The sequence below is a fragment of the Podarcis bocagei genome (assembly GCF_964188305.1).
Source record: "Podarcis bocagei genome assembly, chromosome: 14".
NCBI classification, from domain to species: domain Eukaryota; kingdom Metazoa; phylum Chordata; class Lepidosauria; order Squamata; family Lacertidae; genus Podarcis; species Podarcis bocagei.
The window spans coordinates 54,598,597-54,626,194 of NC_138139.1; the positions used below are offsets into that span (position 1 = coordinate 54,598,597).

Sequence of the window (27,598 nt, forward strand, 5' to 3'; positions counted from 1 at the left end):
CTCTCTCCAAAAACCCCTGTATCTAGCCCTACCGGGAACGGGCTAGGTCACGGGCAACATTAGACGACCGGCCTGCTGCAGCCACAACCTGGAAGCTGGCTGACCTGCGCACGCCTGAAGCTTGAGGAGCATCTGAACCAGCGATTGTGAAAGGAAAGATTCTCTTATACAATTGATTGACTGCCCCACAATTGATTGACTGCCCCCCCCTTGTGGAACAATTATCAGAGATATTACTCATTGGGGATCCTCGGGATATATGTTTTGGTCTTGGTGGTTCCCCATTTCTGTCACTGGGGGAATTATATTGGGACTAATATTTATTTGCTATCACTATAAGGTAATCTTTTGTGGAAGGAATGCATATGCTAGACATCAACATGATTCTATTATTAATCCTGATCCCTTGGGAAGGGGAAGGGTCCTTAAATCTGGCCAAATTGACTAAATATGGATTCCACCATGACCACAATATGTGGGTAGGTTTAGCTGAAATGGTAGCCAATGTTGCAAATAGGACCAATTGCCTTGTTTGCTCTCTCGGGCCAGATGATTCAGAGGGAGGTATGCCCTTATTACCGATACCATTAGATGCCATTGGTATGGTAAGCGAAATACCACAACAAACAGAAGTACAGAATTTCCCCGGATGGAACTCAACTAAACCATTACGAGTTATACCTGTACAAGGGGAATTCTGTGTACATAGATCATCAGATGCAGCTGATTCTACCATGATAGGCTCTTCTCATTGTCACTATACTTGGGATAATATTAAGAATACCTGGGCACACGATACTACCTATCGAACTCGGGATGCCTTGCCCTGTGCACCTCCTTTTATTCATGCATGGAAAGTGGTATGGAACATAACTGTGACAGAAAAAGGCAATCTAACATACTGCACTGTGAACTCTCTACCTCTTTTGCTATTTCGCCTTCTGTACTCCACGTACCAAAGACCTCAGACCCGATGGTTGTGGTGGATATGTGGAGAATGGGCATACAAGAAACTCCCCTCCAAATGGAGTGGGACTTGTTTCCTGGGATGGGTATTGCCACCAATGTGGATTATGCCCACTAATTTGCCCAAGCGTACACGAAGAAACGCTGATATTTCTCATATAGCAGGAGGAAGTACCCAAAGTTGGAGCGGTACTGATGATTGGCCACCAGAGCGCATTATAGCCTATTATGATCCTGCCTCCTGGAATCCTGGTGAGCTCATACAAGGGGCATGGGATCCTATTTATAATCTAAACAGAATAATTCGATTGCAAGCAGTAGTGGAACTTGTAACCAATGCAACGGCCAAGAGTTTGAGACTTATTGCACAACAGTTGGATGAAAGTAGAGCCGCCATTTTGCAGCTGAAAATGGGAATGGATTATGTACTTGCCAAGCAGGGAGGCCTATGTGGAGTCTTGAACTTGACAGGGAATGCCTGTTGCTTTAACATTTCAGATAATGGTGAGGCAATCCGTGTGTTGGCCACAAAGATGGAGAATATAGCACATGTCCCAGTACAAACATGGGAAGGATGGGATATGGGATGGCTCACCAATTGGTTACCTAATGTCACAGGACTCAAAGGGATACTATTGTCTTGCTTGTTTTTCTTGACAGTAGTGGTAATGGTCTTATGTATGATGCCATGTATCATTTCATGTTTTAGAAGTACAATTAGCAAGATGGTTTCAAATGAAACTCTACCTCATATCATGGCCCTATACAGAGCTTTACCTCAGGAATATGATGAAGGTCAAGCTATCAAGGACACTTGGGATGAAGGTCCTTGAGCTTGAAAGGGGGGAATGAGGCATCAGGCATAAGCCTGCATTTTATTAATGTTTGATCAGGACTTGTATATTAAAGAGGGCTTAATTTTCAAACGTTTCATGCCAGGCAGAGAAAACCTTGGCCATTCTCCTAAGACAAGGGGCCCCTTTGATTGATAGCAGAAAACAATTCTCAAAGTCGTAAAAGCTGAAAATACAGACTAAGAGCAGGACATTGACCCTACATGTTACAGAAGATAACAAAGGCAGAGATAAATATAATTAGGAATGGGCAAATAGTAAAATGATACCATGGGCCTCTCTTAAACCTTGAGCTGTATTTTCTAAGGCCAGAGGCAAATGGGGAGAAGCATCTAGCTGACAGAGAAAGAGAGGCTTTTTTTTTTTGGGAAGTCTTTTTAAAACTGTTTCTTTCTTAAACTGAGAGAGTTTGGGAAGAGCTAATGGGAAAAGCAGCTGGCTGGAGAAGGGGGGGATGTAAACTGAAGAGGTTTCTTCTGAAACTGTTTTAAACTGAGTTCCCTTTTTACAAAGACCTTATTCTTTTTAAGAGGCTACTTGTGTTGTGTATTAAATGTATTGGCTTAAATGTAACTATGCAAAGGATTTAGAAAGTAACAAATTTAGATGTTAGATTCTTATTTCATAGAATCATAGAGTCCTAGAGTTGGAATAGACTACAGGGGCCATTGAGCCCAGCCTCTTGCCAGACAAGAAGACGCCATCAAATGCTGTCCTGATATATGGCTGTCAGACATTTGTTTAGAAACCTTCAAATGAAGGATATCTTTCAATGTTGATGTGAAACTCAAGATCCTTGACATATGTTTAAGATAAAAATTTAAGATTAACCATTTGTTTTAGAAGGCAATAGGGCAGGGAGGGCAAGAGGTGAGCTGGTAATTAAGATTCCTTGTTGAGACACATGTAAGATATATTACTACTTATTTGTCATTTATAGATGTAACAATATATAGCTGTTTGTGTTCCATATAAGGACAGGAGGATGTGGGTGTATCTTTTAGGATTGGATATAGCAATCAGCCAATAGGAAATCCAACTAGGCTGATTGGACAGAGGCAGCCACAGGAGGAGCAAAGGGGGCTGGATTAAGGGAATATAAGGGCTGGCCATAATGGCAGGAGCCAGGCCAGAGCTTGGTAACCATATACCACTGTGCCTCTCATTTATTTGTCTGACAAATAAATAATTATTTTAATTTCTCTATTGCTGCGTTGAATATTTCATTCCAGCTAAGCGTTAACCACAAGCAGGGTGCTACATTGATTCATGCATTCATTCTTTCTGCATGATGCCCCGGTCTAGACTACCCATGAAGGGGGAATTTTAAAAAATCAGTGCCTGAAAAGCACAATTAGCTTATGTATTTGCCCACCTTATTACTTAACAAATAAGCAGAAAAGTCCTGTGGCACCTTAAAGACTTAACACATTTGTCATGGCCTGTGTTATGTACTGAGTTGAACAGGATCCAAAATGCAGCAGTCTGATTGGTCCTAGAACAATAGGATTCAGAAAGCAGCAGTCTGATTGGTCCGCAGGAGCCACCCAATCCAGCTCCAGGTGGAAGTGATTCTGCAACCTGATTGGCCTACAGGAGAATCCCAGAATTAGCCAATCACGCGGGGCCCATTGTGTAAATAATGTATATAAAGCAGACGTTTTGGGGAAACTTGCATTCCTTGCCACTATGAGCTGAATAAAGAGCATGAAATCCACTCTCGACTCCAAGCATATTTCAGCATGGGCTGGTTCACTCCAGTGGAGATCCTTCCGTGGGCTGGCTTGCGCCCGTGCCTGTGATTTCTGGCATCTGCATCTGTGCAGATGCGATTTCCGGCACCATGGAAGCGAAGGGGTGGCTCGTGGGCTGGTTAAATGACCCCCGTAGGCCGCTTGTGGCCCATGGGCCCTAGGTTGCTGACCCCTGGCATAAGCTCTGATGGGCTTGGAGCCCAACAGGACAGGCTTAAGACTTGGTGCCTCCAATTAAAAAAAACAAAACAAATCAATCTTTCCATATCTTGTCTTTCATTCACTTGTTTCCCTGACCTCCTCACACCTCCCCTTTTTTGTATTCCAGTTCAGTAAGTTAATTCAGCAAATCCTTTCCCTCTTTGTTTTTATCTTAGACCTTTGTCTTAATATGTAATAACTGTATATTCTCATCTGTTAGCAGTCCATTTTTACATACTCCTTGTAGCATTACTACTAAAAACCCCTTAGCTTCATTCCAACATCATTCTAACATTCATTAATTTTACAGTATTTCTGTAAATAGCCTTTAAACTTTTTCCAGTCTTCTTCCACCGACTCTTCTCCCTGGTCTCGGATTCTGCCAGTTATTTCCGCCAGTTCCATGTAGTCCATCACCTTCATCTGCCATTCTTCCCTGGTGGGTAAATCTTGTGGGTGTGTTTTTCTTTTCTTATTAATACTATTGTGACTTCTTTTTTATTTTTGAAACTCTAATAAATATCTTTTAAAGTGCCAAGGAACTGCAGCCTTCTTCTTGTCGCAAGAGATTAACATGGCTACCCCTCTGGATTATTATTTTTTTAAACCCATTTGGTAAAACGACTCTTTTTGAAAGTGTAAAACTGCGGCGGGGAGGAGTGGGGGCAGCTGCTTGATGACATGACGGGGGGGGGGTCAGTCCATCAGTTCTGAACCGCCCTGAGATGTTGTGTGAACCGTTCCTGAGATCCACGGGCACAGGGTGGGATACAAATTTAATAAATAAATAAATTTAATAACAAATAGGTAGCTTACACAGCTGGCTTCTGCTTCAGGCTACCAGAACCTTTTGCTTTCTCCAAAGCTCAGACTTTTGGGGACAGGTACATTCTGTCCTTCCAGGACAGCTTGGCTGAAATATCAGGGCTGAACAGGTGTGATAAGACGTGCCCGATTTTTCACGCCAACGAGGAGCAGTGCTAGGGGTTTGACATCCCATCCACCATACCCATTTCCAGGGCTGTGCCCGTGAAATGCGCCTGGTTCATGCCTGCGATATCTGTGTGTCTGCCACCTTCCCGGCCATTATTCTGCTGCGTCTGATCTCAAACTGGGCAGCAGCGGAGAATCGGCTCCAGCCTCAGATTGGAATCGAGGATAACCAAAGGGAGTTTGTCAAATGTGTCCGCGGAACAAAACACATCCCAGTTGCCTGAATATTGACAACGAGCGTTAGATAACAGGTTTTAAAATAGGGTTGCAATATAAAAAGCAAACAGCCCCACACCTCTTTTGCGGTTGCTGTGTATGGAAATCATTTCCTGTCTGGCCTTATCTTGGTTACGGCTTTTCTTTTTATTTTCCTATCGAGGATTTGCAGGCAGCAATCTCTCTCTCTCTCTCTCTCTCTCTCTCTCTCTCTCTCTCTCTCCCCCCCCCCCGCCTCTCTTAATACTGGCTGTTTGTGTGCTTTTATTCTTCAGCTGAAGGGAGTTAACGTGGGGTTAATTAAGCACATCCAGGAAAAAGCGCAGAGAACATCTGTACTCCTTCCTAGCGACAGCTGAGGCTGTAAAAAAAACAACAACCAAGGCTGCTTTTCTGGTAGAGACCAGCAAAGCTTGCTAGATAAGGTAGAGAAAGAGGCTTGCCTGATGCTCCCGCTTTCTGATAGATGAAATAAATTTGTTACCTAATACAGATTTTTAAAAAGCATTGAGGTAAGGAGCCTTTGATGGCCCTCTCCTCCTCCGTGAATTTGCCCAGTCGTCTTCTAAAGCCATCCAAGTTGGTGGCCATCGCTCCTGTGGCAGGGAGTTCCACAGTCTCCATAGTTCCGCTTAGACTTTATCTCTCCTGAATCTCCCGGCATTCAGCTCTGTGCCCACAAGTTGGAGGGAGGAAAGCTTTTCTGTATCCGCTGGTCCACACACTTTGCACTCACTCCCACACGCTAATATTTACAAGAAAAGTAGTGCAAATCTCACGCCAAAACGCTACTTGCATTTATAGTTGTGTAAATGGTGCAGTTTTTGCATCTGTGATCTGCATAACAGGCCTGTTCGGGCTGGCCTTGGAGAGAGCCAAGGAGCTACGTATGGACGCTCTGAACCAGGGGTCAGCAAACTTTTTCAGCAGGGGGACGGTCCACTGTCCCTCAGACCTTGTGGGGGGCCAGACTATATTTTGAAAAAATAATAATGAACGAATTCCTGTGCCCCACAACTAACCCAAAGATGCATTCTAAATAAAAGGACACATTCGACTCATGTAAAAACACACTGATTCCAGGACTGTCTGGGGGCTGGATTGAGAAGGCGATTGGACTGCATCCGGCCCCCGGGCCTTAGGTTGCCCACCCATGCTCTTAACTCATAAAACTATGGAACTCACTGCCGCTGGAATCAGGGATGGCCACCAACATGGATGTCTTCAGAAGAGGATTTGACAAATTCATGGAGAAAGCAGGCTATCGATGGCTTTTAGTCACAACGACTGTGTTCTGCCTCCACGGTCAGAGGCAGCAATGCTTTTGAATCCCAGTTGCTGGAAGACACAGGGGGGAGAGTTGCTCTTGAGTTCGATTCCTGCTTGCATGCTTCCCGGTTAGGACATCTGGTTGGCCACTGTGGCCAGTGCCAGATTTATGTAGAAGCTAAACAAGCTATAGCTTAGGGTCCCACTCTCTTGGGAGCCCCCAAAAAATTTAAAGGGAAAAGACTGGATGCACCGTATTTTTCACTCTATAAGACTCACCAGACCATAAGACGCACCTAGTTTTTGGAGGAGGAAAACAAGAAAAAAAATATTCTGAATCCGAGAAGCCAGAACAGCAAGAGGGATCGCGGCGCAGAGAAAGCAGCAACCCCTCTTGCTGTTCTGGCTTCTGTGATAGCTGTGCAGCCTGCATTCGCTCCATAAGACGCACACACATTTCCCCTTACTTTTTAGGAGGGAAAAAGTGAGTCTTATAGAGCAAAAAATACGGTATATTTCCAAAAGATAAGATAAAAAACAAATAAAATAAAATCTACATAGAGCAACAATGTTTTGTGTTGTATAGGCTCCTATGATGTAAATCATGGGCCCTGCCTGCTAGCCTGCTCCCTAAAATAGCACTGGTTTGCTCTTTTCTATAATAATAATAATAATTTATTATTTACACCTCGCCCATCTGGCTGGGTTTCCCCAGCCACTCTGGGGCAGCTTCCAACAAAGTATTAGAATACAGTGGTCTGTTATACATTAAAAGCTTTCATAAACAGGGCTGCCTTCAGATGTCTTCTAAAAGTCTGGTAGTTTTTCTCTTTGACATCTGACAAGAGGGTGTTCCACAGGGCGGGCGCCACCACCGAGAAGGCCCTCTGCCTGGTTCCCTGTAACTTGGCTTCTCTCAGCGAGGGAACCACTAGAAGGCCCTGAGAGCTGGACCTCAGGGTCCGGGCAGAACGATGGGGGTGGAGACGCTCCTTCAGGTATACTGGGCCGAGGCCATTTAGGGCTTTAAAGGTCAGCACCAACACTTCTGTGCTCGGAAACGTCCTGGGAGCCAATGTAGGTCTTTCAAGACCAGTGTTATGTGGTCTCGGTGGCCGCTCCCAGTCCCCAGTCTGGTTGCCGCATTCTGGATTAGTTGTAGTTTCCGGGTCACCTTCAAAGGTAGCCCCATGTAGAGCGCATGGCAGTAGTCCAAGCGGGAGATAACCAGCGCATGCACCACTCTGGTGAGACAGTCCACGGGCTGCCAATTGCTGCCCCAAGTGCAACTGAGCAGCTCAGTGATTTGCAAGGTGTGTTGGGAGCACATTGCCCGCCTAGCTGTCTCTACTTCTGCTCTCGTATTCTCTCTCCCCACGCATAGGGCCAACCAGTCATGGGTTCCGTGGGGGGCGAGCACTTCAAGGACCTCAGCCCCGTGGTGACTCCCGAGGGGAACGTGGTGATGAGCTTCAGCTTCGACAGCTACCAGCTGGAGGAAGAGGAGCTTCAGGCCAAAGGCTGCCAGGCCAAAGGAGTCCTCACCTTCATGGAACCAGGTAAGAGCCCCGGATGTCGTTTCCACGCAGGGTGTCGTGGGTCGTGATCAAACTCTTCACCTTATGCTTCCTCAATAATGTCCACTTTTGCAGACTGCAGACGCTTTGGACCACACATGGGGGCCCTGTAATAATAATAATAATAATAATAATAATAATAATAATAATAATAATAATAATAATAATATAATATATCCCTCCCATCTGGCTGGGTTTCCCCAACCACTCTGGGTGTCTCCCAACAGAATAATAATAATAATAATACAGTCATACCTTGGGTTGAAGTTGCTTCAGGTTGAGCGTTTTTGGGTTGCACTCCGCGGCAACCCGGAAGTAACAGAACATATTAATTCCAGGTTTCGCCGCTCACACATGTGCAGACCGTCAAAATGACGTCACGCGCATGCGCAGAAGCGGCGAATCACGACCCCAGACACGGGTTGCATTTGCTTCAGGATGCGAACAGGGCTCCGGAACGGATCCCGTTTGTATCCAGAGGTACCACTGTAGTGCGATCAAAACATCTGGAGGGCCATACAGTCGCCACACATGCGCAGTCCGTACGGATGTTGCGCGTGCGTCACCAGGTGGTTTGCCCCCCCCTCGGCGTCCCACCACAGGTGCCTGAGAGGGTTCCTCCGCCACTGTAACAGGGTTGTCCAAAAACCTGTAATGAGAAATTTGCCACCTTTCTATATTTCCCAAAAGGAGACGTGGGTCTCCCTTGCCTGGCACAGTAAACGTCACATTTTGCTGTGGATCCAAACCACTTTGCTCCTCTCAGGCCGGGATGAAGGAAACCACGCTCCCCAGCTCAGCCTTAGAGCCTAGCGCAGGATAGTGGTTTTTTGTTTTCTCCCAGGAAACTGTGACCCGCAGCCCAGATTTGCTCTTGGTTTACTGATGGTGGTTTCTTGGAGCAAAACGAAGCAGAAACCTTGGTTTGGTTGTGGAAAACTTAGCCAGGGATTGTGATTTGCTTCTTCTGGGTGATGCTAAACCACATAACTCCGGTACAGCGTGAACAACGGATTTTGCGTTTCCTCTGTTTGTTAGACTCTGTTAATCTCTCTGCATATACGCTGGTCTTTCCACGCTCCGTGATATGTGTTTTGGAGACGTTGCACAGCTAAGATCTGGTATTTGAACACCTCCTGAGTATCCGCCGAAAGGTTGCAATTTGCTGAATGGAATTTAATCAGACTGGTATTTATCGTCTTGAGCGTGCATCATCCCCTCAGGCGCTAGATACCCTGCAAGAGCCTGCCGCTTCCGAACATTAATGCCAGCATCTTAAAAATTAAACGCAGAGAGGGGTGGTTAAATCCCTTTTCCAAGCTGGAATGAGTTTTCTGCTCTGGAACGTCTTCCGTTTTTATCCTCTGGGAGCCCATGAACAGAGATTTATACCCCTGCCTTCTTCATAACAGCTCCAATCCTGTGCACGCTTACTCAGGAGAAGGCCCAGTGAGCAGAGTAGGCGTTATTTGTGAGCAGGGTTGCAATGTTTAGTTGGCTGAATGAATTAAATATTTTATTGTGACGGCACCTGCACACTGTACAGTGGTACCTTGGTTTTCAAGCATCTCGGAAGCTGAATGTTTCGGAACCCGAACGCCAAAAACCCGGAAGTAATTGCTTCTGTTTTCGAACGCACCTCGGAAATCGAACGGCTTCCGCTGTGTGTTTCTCAATTTTTTCAACTGAACTTGGAGCCAGACCTTTGCGCCTTGGTTTTCGAATGTTTCAGAAGTCGAACGCTCTTCCAGAGTGGATTACATTCAAAAACCACTATACTCTGTTCGGCAGCTGCAAAAAACATCCCTGCTTGGGCAAGCCTACCCAGATATCCAGAATGCTGGTGTGTTTTTTTTGTTTATTGCTGGCTTTCAATTTTTGAATGCATTGTTTTTACGAATCATTTAATTGCCCTATTCTCTTTGTGAGCTGCTTTGAGCTTTTCTTCACTATAAACGCCACAAAATAAATAAATGTAGCCTCTTGCTCACCATTTCTCCAAACTAAAAAAAGCTCCAGACGTTGCGACGTTTTCTCATTATCACTCCATCCTTTTGATAATTTTGGGTGCCCTTTTCTGAACCCCTTTCTCCAACTCTGCAACTTCCCTTTTGAGGTGAAGCGACCTTTTCTAGGTCTCCCGCAATCACGTCACTCTCATTTTCTCTCTTCTTTCCTGGCTATAGTCTGCGAAGACCCTGAGCCCCAGGACAGCTACCATGGGATTTACTTCGCCATGCTGCTAGCAGGGGTTGGTTTCCTCTTGCCTTACAATAGCTTTATCACAGACGTGGACTATCTCCATCACAAATACCCAGGTACTGTTTCCTCAATATTTCAGAAGAACATTCTGGAAGGTCCAAAAATTCAAGTTTAGGCTGTTTTCCCAGAGCCAGTCATTCCATCCCCAGGCATTCAACACTCCTTCAGATATATCCCCCCTCCCTCCTTTCCTTCTTAAGTATTTTTATTTAATTCTATCCATATTATCCAAATAACAAAACATGAGACAAACACGTGAAAACTAAACCGAATCATTCCAGGCTGGCGTGGGATGTTAACATTTACAAAAAGAAGTTCTAAAGCTGCTAAGATCGTATATGAGACGAGTTCTTTTGATTATTGGTATCATCGAGACGATGCAGCGACAATATTATTATTTATTCTTGTTTATTCAATTTATATACCGCCCTTTATCAAAAGATCCCAGGGCGGTGTGCAACATTAGAAACACATCACAGAACATCAATGATAAAAACATAATAAGAAATGTAGTAGAAAAACTGATAGGCAACCTAATAATAAAGCAATCATCCCGAGAAATATGCCAGAGGAAATATGCCCCTCCTCCAGCTGTGTGCTAGTGGGCAGAGACAAAAGGGTTTATGGGATGTAGGATTTCAGTTTGGATGATGTAAGCAAGGAAAATTGATAGTATTATTAGTTTCTATTGTAATATTTGTTGTTTCTTTAAAAACTAAATGCCAAAAACCTTGCAGTGATATCAGTGTGTTGAAGCTGAAATCACCAGGTGTGAAAACACTCAAAGCTCCATGGAGATAATTTGAGGAGGTCCAGCTGATGGGTGGACTTCATAGCTGTCAACTTTTCCCTTTTCTTGTGAGGAATCCTATTCCGCAATAAGGGAATTTCCCTTTAAGAAAGGAAAATGTTGACAGCTATGATGGAGTTGCTCCCGTCTTGCTTCTGGTTTGAAGGCAGAGCTGGCAGCCAAGAGAAAGCAAATCTCGTGCACCCGGGGCCTGTATCCTGAAAGCTTATTTTGCCCTCCTTGCTGCCTTCCTCTCCTCTGCAGGGACCTCTATCGTGTTTGATATGAGCCTTACCTACATCTTGGTCGCTTTGGCAGCCGTCATCCTCAACAACGCGCTGGTGGAAATGTTGAGCCTCCACACCAGGATTGCGGTGGGTAAGTCTGGCCATGCAAAGCTCATGTTAGGCTTACCGCTAATGCAGCGAACCTCTGTGCACAGCTTTCTTCCGTTTGTCAACATCTTCCTTTAAAAGCGCAGATCTCGGGAAAGATGTAGGCCATGTTTCGCCAACCTCGAGCGCTCCGAGGGCTCAGCTACATTAGTTAAAAAACAGCATTTTGAATGGGTTATAAACATGCAACACCAGATGGCAAAAAATAAAAAAATAAAAAGATTCTTTGCAATTTTCCATTGTGGTTCCCCCCCCCTTTGTTATAACAATTTAATTTCTGACATTTATAGCACTTTCCCCCCAGTGTGTAGATCCACCCCAAGTGTTTTGTACTACAAATCACATCAGTCCCAGCCGGATGTTTTGTAGTCCAGAACATCTGGGGGCACCAGGTTAGGGAGAATGCATGCAGCCTCCTAGATGATGATGCAGATGTTGATGATAAGTGTGTGTGTGTGTGTATATATATATATATATATATGCAGGTTTTGGTGTCTTCGGGTGTCTTCCCGTGTAAGAGTTGGGGTGTCTAGGCGACGTTTCGACGAGGTCTCACTCGTCATCTTCAGGCTGGTGCTTTCGGCTTCTTGTTACTGGAACAGAGCAGGATCTCAGTGTTTGAGTTCCTATAAATACTGTTGAGGGGGTGTGGTGTATAGCCTCCAACGTTCTGGGCAGAGAGGAAGTTCCCAGGTTAGTGTGTCTTTTCTTCTTTTGTTCATTAATTACTTGAGGGATATCTTGAGTGATTTCTTGAGTGATATTCTGAGTACCACTTAGGAGGGTCATTAGGTGTGGATTAGTTGCTGAAGCTTTCGTGTCTTGACCTCTTGACCTTGTGAAGAGTTTTTTCTGAGAAGATGGCTGTACTGCACTTAGTTGTGCTCTGGCTTGGCTTCGTGTATAGGGGCGAGCTGTGGTTTTGTGCCCTGTGCCAGCCAGATCTGTGTAGGGATTGCAGGGGGGTGCAGCATCCGGAGGTGCCACTATGGTTTGGCTACTGGATGGTGTCTGTAATTTATCTGTGGAGAGGGTCTGGGTTTGGGTCTGGTGTGGTTGATTGGAGATGGCGTTCTGTGTGCCTCTGGTTCTGGTGTCGGTTTTTGTGGGGAGGGCTATTTTCCAGATGTCTGGCAGGCGGGACGTATCGTCACGCTTGTTCATGTTGTGAGGGTGTTTCTCTATCTCGATGGCTTCCATGATTATTCTCTTGTGGTGGTGTTCCATGTTAAAGAGCAATTTGGAATCTGAAAAATTAATTTCGTGTCCTGTTTCTTTCATGTGTTGGTAAAGAGAGGAAGTTTTTTCTTCTTTTTTGACGGCATTCTTGTGTTCTGCGATACGTGCATTTATTCGTCTGTTTGTTTGTCCAATGTACGTGGCTGGGCAGACTTTGCAGGGTATTTCATAGACCCCTTGGTTTTCTAACTGGATTTTATCTTTGGGGTTTCTGAGGATATTGGCTATTTTTTGGTTGGTGCAAAAGGCTGTTTTGATATTGTGTTTATGGAGGATTTTGCTAATTTTATCTGTAGTGCCCTTGATATAAGGAAGGAGGGCCATGCCATTGTTTTCTTCTGTGTCTTGCTTTTTGGGGGGTGTTTCTTTTTGGATTAGCTTCGTAACCCTGTTTTGCTGGTATCCGTTGGCGATTAACACATTTGAAAGATTCTGTAACTCAGTTGTCAAGTGGTCTTTGTCAGCCAGGCGTTTGGTTCTGGAGATGAGAGTCTTGGCTACGGAGTTTATTTGTGCAGGGTGGTGGTGTGATTGTGCATGTAAGTAGCGGTTGGTGTGTGTTTTTTTCCGGTAGATAGTGTGTCCTAGGGAGCCATCAGGTTTTTTGTAGATTAGGACGTCAAGGAAGGGAAGTTGGTTGTTGGCTTCTATTTCCATAGTGAATTGTATTTTGGGGTGTAGGCTGTTGAGATGTGTGAGGAAGCTATCTAGTTTTTTCTTCCCGTGTGGCCAAATTACAAAGGTGTCGTCAACATACCTGAGCCAAAGTTTGGGTTTGTGTTCTGACTTGTCTAAAGCATTGGTTTCAAAGTGTTCCATGTACAGATTTGCGATGACCGGTGAGAGGGGTGATCCCATAGGTGCTCCTTCTATCTGTTTGTATCTTTGTCCATTGTGGATGAAGTACGTGTTGGTTAGGCAGTGGTTGGTCAGGTCCAGGATGTATTCGGGGGGATTGTATTTGTTTTGAATGGCTGTCAAGGCTTCATTAATGGGCACTTGTGTGAAGAGAGATACAACATCGAAGCTCACAAGTAGGTCGTCGGGATGTAGGTTTTGCTTCTTTATTGTTTCTATGAACTGGAAGGAGTTTGTGACGTGTGAAGCGATAGATTCTGCATAGGGCTGAAGTTGCTTAGCGAGAAATTTAGCGAGATTTTGTAGAGGTGAGCCTATGGAGCTGACTATTGGTCTGAGTGGTGTTCCTTCTTTGTGTATCTTGGGGAGACCGTAGAGTTTGGGGCATCTGGATGATTTTTCTCTGGGGATGATTCTTAGCTGGATTTCTTCACTGATAGGAGAGGCTTTTATTTTGGATTTGGTGGTTTTTTCCAGATAGGTGGTGGGATCTGTTTTTATAGGTTGGTAGGTAGGGTCTTGGAGTAGATTTGATAGTTTTGCTTGGTAGTCCGATGTGTTCATCACAACAGTGGCATTACCTTTGTCTGCTGGGAGAATGATTATGTTGTTGTCTTTCCTCAGGTTGGTGAGTGCTTTCTGTTCTTCTTTGTGTAAATTGCTTCTGGGTGGTTTTCTGGAGCAGAGGATGTTGGTGACTTCAAGTCTGATTTTATTGGCTTCATCTGGGTTGATTTTGGTTAGGCTAGCTTCGACTCCGCATATGATGTTTTCCGTGGGGATGCGTCTCGGGGCGACTGCAAAGTTGAAACCTTTGGAGAGTACTTTGGTTTCAGTTGAGGTGAGGATCCTGTCTGATATGTTATGTACTGTTTGTTTCATGGGTTGTTGTGGAGGGTGGCTGGGCTTCTGGCGTTTCTCTAGTTTGTGGAGTTTGTTGGTGTGTGTGTCTGTCTTATGTGCGGACTCCGTTTCTGCTCTCCAAACGGCTAGTTGTTTGCATTTGTCCCAGAGTGCAGGGTGGATTTTGTTACAAAGTTTGAGGTGAAGAGTGAGCAGATCTTTGTTGGTTTGGTTTAGTAGGTATCTTTTCTTATGTAGTTCGTTCCTGATTAGGGATAGTTCAGTTCGTTTCAGGATCCTTTCGGTAGCTGGGGTTTTAGAGTGGAATTTAAGTTGGAAGCATGTGGGAATTAAGTTGTTGTCTCGGCAGTTGCGTAGGAACAAGAGCCCATTAATGAAGCCTTGACAGCCATTCAAAACAAATACAATCCCCCCGAATACATCCTGGACCTGACCAACCACTGCCTAACCAACACGTACTTCATCCACAATGGACAAAGATACAAACAGATAGAAGGAGCACCTATGGGATCACCCCTCTCACCGGTCATCGCAAATCTGTACATGGAACACTTTGAAACCAATGCTTTAGACAAGTCAGAACACAAACCCAAACTTTGGCTCAGGTATGTTGACGACACCTTTGTAATTTGGCCACACGGGAAGAAAAAACTAGATAGCTTCCTCACACATCTCAACAGCCTACACCCCAAAATACAATTCACTATGGAAATAGAAGCCAACAACCAACTTCCCTTCCTTGACGTCCTAATCTACAAAAAACCTGATGGCTCCCTAGGACACACTATCTACCGGAAAAAAACACACACCAACCGCTACTTACATGCACAATCACACCACCACCCTGCACAAATAAACTCCGTAGCCAAGACTCTCATCTCCAGAACCAAACGCCTGGCTGACAAAGACCACTTGACAACTGAGTTACAGAATCTTTCAAATGTGTTAATCGCCAACGGATACCAGCAAAACAGGGTTACGAAGCTAATCCAAAAAGAAACACCCCCCAAAAAGCAAGACACAGAAGAAAACAATGGCATGGCCCTCCTTCCTTATATCAAGGGCACTACAGATAAAATTAGCAAAATCCTCCATAAACACAATATCAAAACAGCCTTTTGCACCAACCAAAAAATAGCCAATATCCTCAGAAACCCCAAAGATAAAATCCAGTTAGAAAACCAAGGGGTCTATGAAATACCCTGCAAAGTCTGCCCAGCCACGTACATTGGACAAACAAACAGACGAATAAATGCACGTATCGCAGAACACAAGAATGCCGTCAAAAAAGAAGAAAAAACTTCCTCTCTTTACCAACACATGAAAGAAACAGGACACGAAATTAATTTTTCAGATTCCAAATTGCTCTTTAACATGGAACACCACCACAAGAGAATAATCATGGAAGCCATCGAGATAGAGAAACACCCTCACAACATGAACAAGCGTGACGATACGTCCCGCCTGCCAGACATCTGGAAAATAGCCCTCCCCACAAAAACCGACACCAGAACCAGAGGCACACAGAACGCCATCTCCAATCAACCACACCAGACCCAAACCCAGACCCTCTCCACAGATAAATTACAGACACCATCCAGTAGCCAAACCATAGTGGCACCTCCGGATGCTGCACCCCCCTGCAATCCCTACACAGATCTGGCTGGCACAGGGCACAAAACCACAGCTCGCCCCTATACACGAAGCCAAGCCAGAGCACAACTAAGTGCAGTACAGCCATCTTCTCAGAAAAAACTCTTCACAAGGTCAAGAGGTCAAGACACGAAAGCTTCAGCAACTAATCCACACCTAATGACCCTCCTAAGTGGTACTCAGAATATCACTCAAGAAATCACTCAAGATATCCCTCAAGTAATTAATGAACAAAAGAAGAAAAGACACACTAACCTGGGAACTTCCTCTCTGCCCAGAACGTTGGAGGCTATACACCACACCCCCTCAACAGTATTTATAGGAACTCAAACACTGAGATCCTGCTCTGTTCCAGTAACAAGAAGCCGAAAGCACCAGCCTGAAGATGACGAGTGAGACCTCGTCGAAACGTCGCCTAGACACCCCAACTCTTACACGGGAAGACACCCGAAGACACCAAAACCTGCATTCCTGTACCCGTGAAAATCTACGAAAGCATAAAACTAGATAGCTTCCTCACACATCTCAACAGCCTACACCCCAAAATACAATTCACTATGGAAATAGAAGCCAACAACCAACTTCCCTTCCTTGACGTCCTAATCTACAAAAAACCTGATGGCTCCCTAGGACACACTATCTACCGGAAAAAAACACACACCAACCGCTACTTACATGCACAATCACACCACCACCCTGCACAAATAAACTCCGTAGCCAAGACTCTCATCTCCAGAACCAAACGCCTGGCTGACAAAGACCACTTGACAACTGAGTTACAGAATCTCTCAAATGTGTTAATCGCCAACGGATACCAGCAAAACAGGGTTACGAAGCTAATCCAAAAAGAAACACCCCCCAAAAACCAAGACACAGAAGAAAACAATGGCATGGCCCTCCTTCCTTATATCAAGGGCACTACAGATAAAATTAGCAAAATCCTCCATAAACACAATATCAAAACAGCCTTTTGCACCAACCAAAAAATAGCCAATATCCTCAGAAACCCAAAAGATAAAATCCAGTTAGAAAACCAAGGGGTCTATGAAATACCCTGCAAAGTCTGCCCAGCCACGTACATTGGACAAACAAACAGACGAATAAATGCACGTATCGCAGAACACAAGAATGCCGTCAAAAAAGAAGAAAAAACTTCCTCTCTTTACCAACACATGAAAGAAACAGGACACGAAATTAATTTTGCAGATTCCAAATTGCTCTTTAACATGGAACATCACCACAAGAGAATAATCATGGAAGCCATCGAGATAGAGAAACACCCTCACAACATGAACAAGCGTGACGACACGTCCCGCCTGCCAGACATCTGGAAATTAGCCCTCCCCACAAAAACCGACACCAGAACCAGAGGCACACAGAACGCCATCTCCAATCAACCACACCAGACCCAAACCCAGACCCTCTCCACAGATAAATTACAGACACCATCCAGTAGCCAAACCATAGTGGCACCTCCGGATGCTGCACCCCCCTGCAATCCCTACACAGATCTGGCTGGCACAGGGCACAAAACCACAGCTCGCCCCTATACACGAAGCCAAGCCAGAGCACAACTAAGTGCAGTACAGCCATCTTCTCAGAAAAACTCTTCACAAGGTCAAGAGGTCAAGACACGAAAGCTTTAGCAACTAATCCACACCTAATGACCCTCCTAAGTGGTACTCAGAATATCACTCAAGTAATCACTCAAGATATCCCTCAAGTAATTAATGAACAAAAGAAGAAAAGGCACATTAACCTAGGAACTTCCTATCTGCCCAGAACGTTGGAGGCCATACACCACACCCCCTCAACAGTATTTATAGGAACTCAAACACTGAGATCCTGCTCTGTTCTAGTAACAAGAAGCCGAAAGCACCAGCCTGAAGATGACGAGTGAGACCTCGTCGAAACGTCGCCTAGACACCCCAACTCTTACACGGGAAGACACCCGAAGACACCAAAACATATATATATATATATATATATATATATATATATGCTGCCCATCTAAGTGGGTTGCCCCAGCCACTCAGAACAGCTTCCAGCAAAATATAATCTGGTTGACATCCATCTGCCTCAGGAGACAATGGAGGAGTGTGCCTTTGAGGGTGAGGTCAAGCTGTTGGACAATTGCAGCACCTGCTGCAGCTGTAGAGACCGATAGGGGAGAGACATGTTTTGTTGCAGCCGGGGCAGATGTAGGCGTCCGGTTGCGCTGATTCAGATGCACCAAGGTGTTTCTTCTCTCTGTGTTCCTCCCAGCGGTCATTCCTCCTCAGGTCACTTCTGTGGATCCAGGAGTTGTGGTTGTCTGCAAGGGAATCCCACACAGCAGGGTTGATGTCGCCAGCCTTCATGTCATGCTTGTAGACATTTTTGTAACACAGAGTTGGTCTGCCAACAGGCCTGGTGCCTGAAGCCAGCTCCCCATGATTCCCGCCCCCTTCTCTGTTCCAGGGTACCTGTTTGCCTTGGGACCCCTCCTCTTCGTCAGCATCTGTGACGTCTGGCTGGACCTCTTCACCCAGGCGCAAGCTTACGCCATCAACCTCATTGCCGTGGGCGTGGTGGCCTTTGGTTGCACAGGTAGGCGGGGGGCGGGCAGGGGGCAGCCAGCCTCACAACGGACACAATAATCATAATTTATTATTTCTACCCTGCCCATCCGGTTGGGTTTCCCTAGCCACTCTGGGCAGCTCCCAGCAGATTAAAAACAGCATAAAACACCAAACATTAAAAACTTCCCTAAACAGGGCTGCTTTCAGATGTCTTCTAAAAGTTGGATAGTTGTTTATAGGTGTCTTCTAAAAGTCGGATAGTTATTTATTTCCTTGACATCTGATGGGAGGGTGTTCCACAGGGCGGGCTCCACCACCGAGAAGGCCTTCCGCCTAGTTCCCTGTAACCTCGCTTCTCACAGGGAAGGAACTGCCAGAAGGCCCTCAGAGCTGGACCTCAGTGTCCGGGCTGAACGATGGGGGTGGAGACTGTTAGAATCGTCCTACTCTCGTGTAGGACCCTGGTAGAGACACATGCCTGACTAGCATGTTCTCTCCCTCCTGGTCGATCGTTTGGGAGCTTCAAAAGCTTTCTTCAGCCTGAACATCACAGCAGCTGATACCAAAAGGCATCAGCACACTTACGATTCTGCAGAGTATTGCGTAACAGAACTCAGTAGCTCAGCATTTTGGCTAATCTACTTTATTTACATATAATACACTTGGAGCATTCTGACTTAGCTCCTTCCTCTTCCTCATCAGACAGCAAAGAGAGAGAAAAACAAAGGACAATAGTCCCACTTCACAGAACACAATAATACCAAAACAGCCTGTCTGCATCACTTCCCACTCTGTGGAATGAAAATATATGCCGCCATGTGATAGACAACAATCCCATGACTACAAACATGGAGAAAGGATCCTAACTCCTTCGGGTATACTGGGCTCAGGCCGTTTCCCCTCCCCTTTCATTGCTTTAGCTGAGATTCCTACATGGCAGAGCGTTGGACTAGATGACCCTTGGGGTCTCTCCCAATTCTACGATTCCACAATTCTGCCATTTTCCTCCCTGAATTCATAGAATCATAGAATCATAGAATCATAGAGTTGGAAGAGACCACAAGGGCCATCGAGTCCAACCCCCTGCCAAGCAGGAAACACCATCAGAGCACTCCTGACATATGGTTGTCAAGCCTCTGCTTAAAGACCTCCAAAGTAGGAGACTCCACCACACTCCTTGGCAGCAAATTCCACTGTCGAACAGCTCTTACTGTCAGGAAGTTCTTCCTAATGTTTAGGTGGAATCTTCTTTCTTGTAGTTTGGATCCATTGCTCCGTGTCCGCTTCTCTGGAGCAGCAGAAAACAACCTTTCTCCCTCCTCTATGTGACATCCTTTTATATATTTGAACATGGCTATCATATCACCCCTTAACCTCCTCTTCTCCAGGCTAAACATGCCCAGCTCCCTTAGCCGTTCCTCATAAGGCATCGTTTCCAGGCCTTTGACCATTTTGGTTGCCCTCCTCTGGACACGTTCCAGTTTGTCAGTGTCCTTCTTGAATTGTGGTGCCCAGAACTGGACACAGTACTCCAGGTGTGGTCTGACCAGAGCAGAATACAGTGGCACTATTACTTCCCTTGATCTAGATGCTATACTCCTATTGATGCAGCCCAGAATTGCATTGGCTTTTTTAGCTGCCGCGTCACACTGTTGGCTCATGTCAAGTTTGTGGTCAACCAAGACTCCTAGATCCTTTTCACATGTATTGCTCTCAAGCCAGGTGTCACCCATCTTGTATTTGTGCCTCTCATTTTTTTTGCCCAAGTGCAATACTTTACATTTCTCCCTGTTAAAATTCATCTTGTTTGTTTTGGCCCAGTTCTCTAATCTGTCAAGGTCGTTTTGAAGTGTGATCCTGTCCTCTGGGGTGTTAGCCACCCCTCCCAGTTTGGTGTCATCTGCAAATTTGATCAGGATGCCCTTGAGTCCATCATCCAAGTCGTTGATAAAGATGTTAAATAAGACCGGGCCCAAGACAGAACCCTGTGGCACCCCACTAGTCACTCTTCTCCAGGATGAAGAGGAACCATTGATGAGCACCCTTTGGGTTCGGTCAGTCAGCCAGTTACAAATCCACTGAGTGGTAGCAGAGTCAAGACCACATTTTACCAGCTTCTTTACAAGAATATCATGGGGCACCTTGTCAAATGCCTTACTGAAATCAAGGTAGGCTATATCCACTGAGTTCCCTTCATCTACCAGGCTTGTAATTCTGTCAAAAAATGAGATCAGGTTAGTCTGACATGACTTATTTTTCAGAAATCCATGCTGACTATTGGTGATCACAGCATTCCTTTCTAGGTGCTCACAGACTGTTTGCTTAATGATCTACTTCCTCTACTTCCTGTAGACACAGCCCAGATCAAAGGCAGGATTTAAGTGTCACAAAACGAATCCAGAAAGCCGTTTCTGGAATAAGTCTGGATTCAAGCTTCAACTTGCTGGCAGCTTTCTCCAACTCAGTTCCCTCCAGATTTGTGGAATTCTGCTCCCATCAGCCCCAGGCGGCCAAGCCATTGCTGTCCAAAAACAGCTGGAAGCCACTAGGCTGGGAAGGCTGACAGAATAGCCGTGCTCCTAATCTAGGGTTACCAGACGTCCCCGGGGACAGTCCCTGGATTTGCAAATCTGTCCCCGGAATGTCCCCAGATTTGCAAATCTGTCCCCATAAAACGTTGCAGCGGCAGCCTCAGCAGCCCGGAGCCAGTCTGGTAGTGCAGTTGGCTCTGGCTGGCTTCAGGAGCTGCTCGCTGCCATGGCCCCACCATTTTTCCTCGCCGGAAGTCCCCATATGATGTGTTGCACACAAGACACATCATATGGGGACTTCTGGGAGGCAAACTGGCGGTTGCCACTGCAGTGAGCAGTAGGCAGCGAGCAGCTCCTGAAGCCAGCCAGAGCCAACTGTGCTGCTGCTGCCACTGCTGATGGAGAACCGGGGACGTCCGGTGGTACAGATCTCCTGCCCCCTTCCCCCTTTGTCTTGACTGATTGGGGGAGGCTCGGGAGTTGCGGGCGGGCGGCTGTTGCCCAGTTTTTAAAAAACTGCACATTTATGTTTCACAGTCCGCACTACTGACTCCCTGTTGCTACTCAGCTTCAAAAAAAAAAAAAAAAGTGTCCGCGGATTCATTGAAAAAAATCTGGTAATCATATCCTAATCCTTTCTTCTGTGTGTCTGTCTGTCTCTCTCCTCTTAAGTGCAGCAATCCAGCTTTTATGGCTACACCGGGATGTTACCAAAGCGCTACACCCAGGGGGTGATGACCGGCGAGAGTGAGTATTGCCCAAAATCCAAACCCCCATTTTTAGTTGCTTTCACTTATTTACCATATTGGCCCGAATATAAGCCACACTTTTCTCTCCCCCCCCCCCAAAAAAAAATTCCAACCGTGAAAAGTTAAAGTGCAGCTTAAATTCACGACCTTACAAAAATGGGCTTTTATGATATCGCTGCTGAAACAGACGTGCGGTAAAACAGAACAGAAAAATGTTTTGTTGCTGATTTGCAAGCTCGAGACTGTTCCTCTGCCATTTGCGGGTGGGGGTGCCTGCGGAATTGTAGCAACTGAATAGCGATTTGCGATGTTAGCGATTGTACAGCAACTTTTGCGGGCTTGCAAGATCAAAGGCTTAAATTGGCTCGGAGTTACAATTCTACAAACCGCAGCAATTCTCGGCCTGTAACCCAATTTTAAGGGAGCGGCTTGTATTTGGGTACTGTCTCCCCCCACCTTGAATTTTAAAGGTGCGGCTTATTTGCGGGTGCAGCTTATATCCAGGCCAATACAGTATATAAGAAGCAAGAATCAATATTCAACAATCCATCTGTCAGGGACTGTTTATCTGTGATTCCTGCATCGCAAGGGGGTTGGAATAGATGACTGTTGGAGATGACAAGCAATCATTTGAAGTACTTATTTCAATAGTGTGTGTGAATGTAAACACATGGCTACTCCAGGGGAGAAACTGCCAACACAATGCCCTCCAGGTGCCCATTCCAGGTGCCCACCATCCCTGATCATGGGATCTGTTCAGCCACTGTGAAATCAGGATGCTGGACTGGATCAGCCATTGGCCCCACACAGGAGCCTCTCCTTGTGATCTTATGTCAGCCGTGCAGCCGTCATCAGGTGAGGAAGGAGATCTGAAGTCCTGTTTCCTCAGGACCAGCTCTGTGTCTGGATATCGAGATCTCCTGATGATGCTTTTCTTAAACCAGCGGTTCTCAACCTGTGGGTCCCCAGATGTTGTTGGACTACAACTCCCATCACCCCTAGCTAGCAAGGCCAGAGCTCAGGGATAATGGGAGTTGTAGTCCAACAACATCTGGGGACTCACAGGTGGAGAACCGCTGTCTTAAAACGATTGTGCAGGGAGGGCTGGGAAACAGCCCAGGTGTGTTTGTGTGCAGGTGAAATCCTTCCCTGATCAAAATCACTCTTCCTCGCTCCCAATAATAATAATAATAATAATAATAATAATAATAATAATAATACTTTATTTATATGTCACCCATTCAACTGGGTTTCCCCAGCCACTCTGGGCGGCTCCCAACAACGACAACAAACAGTAAAAACACAATACAACTTCACACACTCAAAACTTCCCTGCTTTTTGTGTGGGGCAAATGCCTTCCCCCAGGGAGGAACTAGAATGGTAAGTGCTCTTCTTACCATGAACAATGAGTTACTAGAGGAGAAGGAATTGGTATTTTCCTCTGCTGCACTTCTGTAGGTATGTGACTGTAGATTCCTAGATTTCTCTCATACAGAGAAGCTGCTGCTGGAGCTGCCATTGATTTCCGTGGGCAGTAAATGCTCCTCAGTAGTGCAATATTAATCTGACTAATAATGAGCTTGAGCTGGAAGATTAATCAACTGAAACTCCGGAGAAGAGGGGAAGGTTGTTAGATTTCTGCAGCAGGCTGCTAGGAAACCTGCCGTTTCTCTGTCTCGCGAGGGAGGTCGTCTTACGGGGCTGGTTCTTGAGAGCGTCACAGCCCTGCGGCAGAAGAGTCAACCTCTGAGCCCAGCTGACCCAAATTTTGGCCCCAAAGAAATCTAGATTCTGGGGCTGCAGTTAAATAAGGCAAACCCAGCAGATTGGGAAGAGGACGTTCCTGGCTTTGAGGCATTTTCTAATTTGTAAATGGAATAGAATACTGGTCTGTTTCCAGGCACAATTCAAAATGCTGGCTGTCGCCTATAAAGCTCTGCGCTGCTTATGTCCAGGCTATCAGAAAGACCAGGGTTTCCCAAACTTGACCCTCCAGCTGTTTTTGGACTACAACTCCCATCATTCCTAGCTAGCAGGACCAGTGCTCAGGGATGATGGGAATTGTAACCCCAAATCAACTGGAGACCAAGTTTGAGAAACCCTGAGAAGGACTATCTTCTGTCATGCACCCGACACCCTCAGAGGACCACTTGGTGGGGTGGCGGGAGAGGGCCTCCTTGGTGGTGGCTCCTCCCAGGCAACTTTGGAACTCCCTGCCTAGGGAAGCCAGACTGGCTCTTGCCATCCTTCTGCCAGCAGGTGAAGACCATATTGTTCCAACTGCTTTTGGGGAACTGACTGCTTTCAGGAAAGCCCTGGTGCTGTGCTATTTTAATAGATCAATTCAGACACTGGGAGATTGTATTAATGTTTAATTATTTTAAATGATTGCGGGTCTGGTCCCCCCCATGTTTTTGGCTGTTTTTGTCTTATCTTTGAGCTACTTTGAGTCCCTGCCAGGGAAAAAGGTGTGGTATTATTATTATTATTAAAGGTAAGGATGCTAGCAAAGGTAAAGTTAAAGAAGCCCCTGACCATTAGGTCCAGTCGTGACCGACTCTGGGATTGCGGCGCTCATCTCGCTTTACTGGCCAAGGGAGCTGGTGTTTGTCCACAGACAGTTTTTCCAGGTCATGTGGCCAGCATGACTAAGCCACTTCTGGCGAACCAGAGCAGCGCACGGAAACGCCGTTTACCTTCCCGCTGGAGTGGTACCTATTTATCTACTTGCACTTTGACATGCTTTCGAACTGCTAGGTTGGCAGGAGCAGGGACCGAGCAACGGGAGCTCACCCCGTCGCGGGGATTTGAACCACCGACCTTCTGATCAGCAAGCCCTAGGCTCTGTGGTTTAGACCACAGAGCCACCCGCGTCCCAAGGATGCTAGTACAGAGGCCAAATACAAGTGTTTTTGCACATGCATGTAATAATAATAATAATATCTTTGGAACGTAACCCCTGTGCAAGATGCGACCATATTGAAGTCTTAAAGTCGGAGGTTTCTGCAGCACAGATGAGGCTCAGGGTTGCATCTGGCTTGCTGGGGTCCCCTTGCTGTATTCCCTACCTCCTTCCCCCTTCTTTGTAGAACTGTGTGTGGGAAAGTTAAGGATAGTAAAAAAAGGTTATCTTAAATAAGTATTATCCTTCCTTCACTCACGTTAGTAAGTGATGTAGCAGAGCAGATTCCCCTCAATATAGCTGGAAGCTAGTGTGAAGATTTGTTTGAATCTCTTAGATAATATTATTCCCCGGTGTCCCCTTTAATCCCACTTAAAAGAATAAGGACATGGGAGTCTTTCTGAGTACAGTGGAAGCTCGTCTTATGTACCATCCTCCTTGTGAACGCTGCAGGTTACGAGCTCCACTAAGCTGGAAATAATAATAATAATAATAATAATAATAATAATAATAATAATAATAATAATTTATTATTTATACCCCGCCCATCTGGCTGGGTTTCCCCAGCCACTCTGGGCGGCTTCCAAAAGAATATTAAAATACTATGATACATCAAACATTAAAAGCTTCCCTAAACAGGGCTGCCTTCAGATGTCTTCTAAAGGTCTGGTAGTTGTTGTTCTCTTTGACATCTGATGGGAGGGCGTTCCACAGGGCGGGCGCCACTGCCAAGAAGGCCCTCTGCCTGGTTCCCTGTAACTTGGCTTTTCGCAGGGAGGGAACCGCCAGAAGGCCCTCAGAGCTGGACCTCAGTGTCCGGGTAGAACGATGGAGGTGGAGACGCTGCTTCAGGTATACTGGACCGAGGCCGTTTAGGGCTTTAAAGGTCAGCACCAACACTTTGAATTGTGCTCGGAAATGTACGGGGAGCCAATGCAGGTCTTTCAAGACCGGTGTTATATGGTCTTGGCGGCCATTCCCAGTCACCAGTCTGGCTGCTGCATTCTGGATTACTTGTAGTTTCCGGGTCACCTTCAAAGGTAGCCCCCCCGTAGAGCGCATTGCAGTAGTCCAAGCGGGAGATAACCAGAGCATGCACCACTCTGGCGAGGCAGTCCGCGGGCAGATAGGGTCTCAGCCTACGTACCAGATGGAGCTGGTAGACGGCTGCCCTGGACACAGAATTGACCTGTACCTCCATGGACAGCTGTGAGTCCAAAATGACTCCCAGGCTGCGCACCTGGTCCTTCAGGGGCAGGGTTACCCCATTCAGGACCAGGGAATCCCCCACACCTGCCCGCCTCCTGTCCCCCAGAAACAGTACTTCTGTCTTGTCAGGATTCAATCTCAATCTGTTTGCCGCCATCCATCCTCCAACCGCCTCCAGACACTCACACAGGACCTTCACTGCCTTCACTGGTTCTGATTTGAAAGAGAGGTAGAGCTGGGTATCATCTGCATACTGATGAACACCCAGCCCAAACCCCCTGATGATCTCTCCCAGCGGCTGCATGTAGATGTTGAAAAGCATGGGGGAGAGGACAGAACCCTGAGACACCCCACAAGTGAGAGCCCAGGGGTCTGAACACTCATCCCCCACCACCACTTTCTGAACACGGCCCAGGAGGAAGGAGCGGAACCACTGTATGACAGTGCCCCTAGCTCCCAGCCCCTCAAGACGGTCCAGAAGGATGTTATGGTCGATGGTATCAAACGCCGCTGAGAGATCCAGCAGAACTAGGAAACAGCTCTCACCTTTGTCCCTAGCCCGCCGGAGATCATCAACTAGTGCGACCAAGGCGGTTTCAGTCCCGTGATGAGGCCTGAATCCCGATTGGAAGGGATCCAAATGGTCCGCTTCTTCCAGGCGTGCCTGGAGTTGTTCAGCAACAAGTTGTTCAGTAGATGCTCACGGTTGCGAACTTTGCCCCGGGGTGCGAGTAGAAGTCATTCGCCAGTGCCAGCAGCGGGAGGCACCATTAGCGAAAGCGTGCCTCAAGTTATGAGCAGTTTCCACTCAAGAACGGACCTCTGGAAGGGATTAAGTTTGTAACTGGAGGCCCCACTGTAAAGTGACAAAAAGTTTACTCACATTTTAGTTCACGATTTGATCCCTGAAAGGCAGAATTTACAGTGGTACCTTGGGTTAAGAACTTAATTCTGCATCAAGCAGTTGGTCCCTTACCTTTCCCATCCCGACCTGGCCACAGTGATCCATGCGACGGTCATCTCCAGGCTTGACTACTGTAATTCACTCTACGTGGGGCTGCCCTTGAAGCTGTCCCAGAAACTCCAGCGAGTGCAGAATGCTGCAGCGAGGCTCCTCACGGGGTCTCTGCCATGGGAGCATATTCACCCAGTGCTTTTCCAGCTGCACTGGCTCCCGGTAGAGTACAGGGTCAGATTTAAGGTGCTGCTTTTGACCTTTAAAGCCTTTCACGGCCTAGGACCCTCGTACCTACGGGACCGCCTCTCCCGGTATGCCCCACAGAGGACCTTAAGATCCATAAATAGCAACACTTTGAGGTCCTGGGCCCTAAGGAAGTCAGATTAGCCTCAACCAGAGCCAGGGCCTTTTCAACACTGGCTCCAGCCTGGTGGAACGCTCTGCCTCATGAGACCAGGGCCCTGCGGGATCTGATTTCTTTCCGCAGGGCCTGTAAGACAGAGTTGTTCCGCCTGGCCTTTGGCTTGGAGCCAATTTGATTCCCTCCCTCCCTCTCTTTCTTTTTTCTTTTCCCTCTCCTCCTGCGATGAGGCTACATTTTAATATTTTAATGTTCCATTATTTTAATGTTGTATTTTATTTTTGTTTTTAAGTTGTAATCATTCATCTTGTTTTTATTATTGCTTGTAAGCCGCTCTGAGCCCGGCCTTGGGTGGGGAGGGCGGGGTATAAATAAAAATTTATTATTATTATTATTATTATTATTATTCATTCTGTAGGTCTGTTCTTAACCTGA

General features: G+C 46.2%; 1 protein-coding gene across 1 annotated transcript in view; it reads left to right on the forward strand.

Moving 5' to 3' along the window:
- SLC29A4 (solute carrier family 29 member 4) overlaps positions 1–27,598 on the forward strand; it is a 48,344-nt gene that overhangs the window by 13,531 nt on the left and 7,215 nt on the right. Inside the window, exons 2-6 of the mRNA XM_081169572.1 lie at positions 7,638–7,812; positions 10,017–10,148; positions 11,147–11,260; positions 18,352–18,480; positions 21,656–21,730. Of these exons, the coding sequence (XP_081025698.1) occupies positions 7,650–7,812; positions 10,017–10,148; positions 11,147–11,260; positions 18,352–18,480; positions 21,656–21,730 (613 nt within the window). The 5' untranslated portion in view covers positions 7,638–7,649. The remainder of the gene's footprint in view (positions 1–7,637; positions 7,813–10,016; positions 10,149–11,146; positions 11,261–18,351; positions 18,481–21,655; positions 21,731–27,598) is intronic.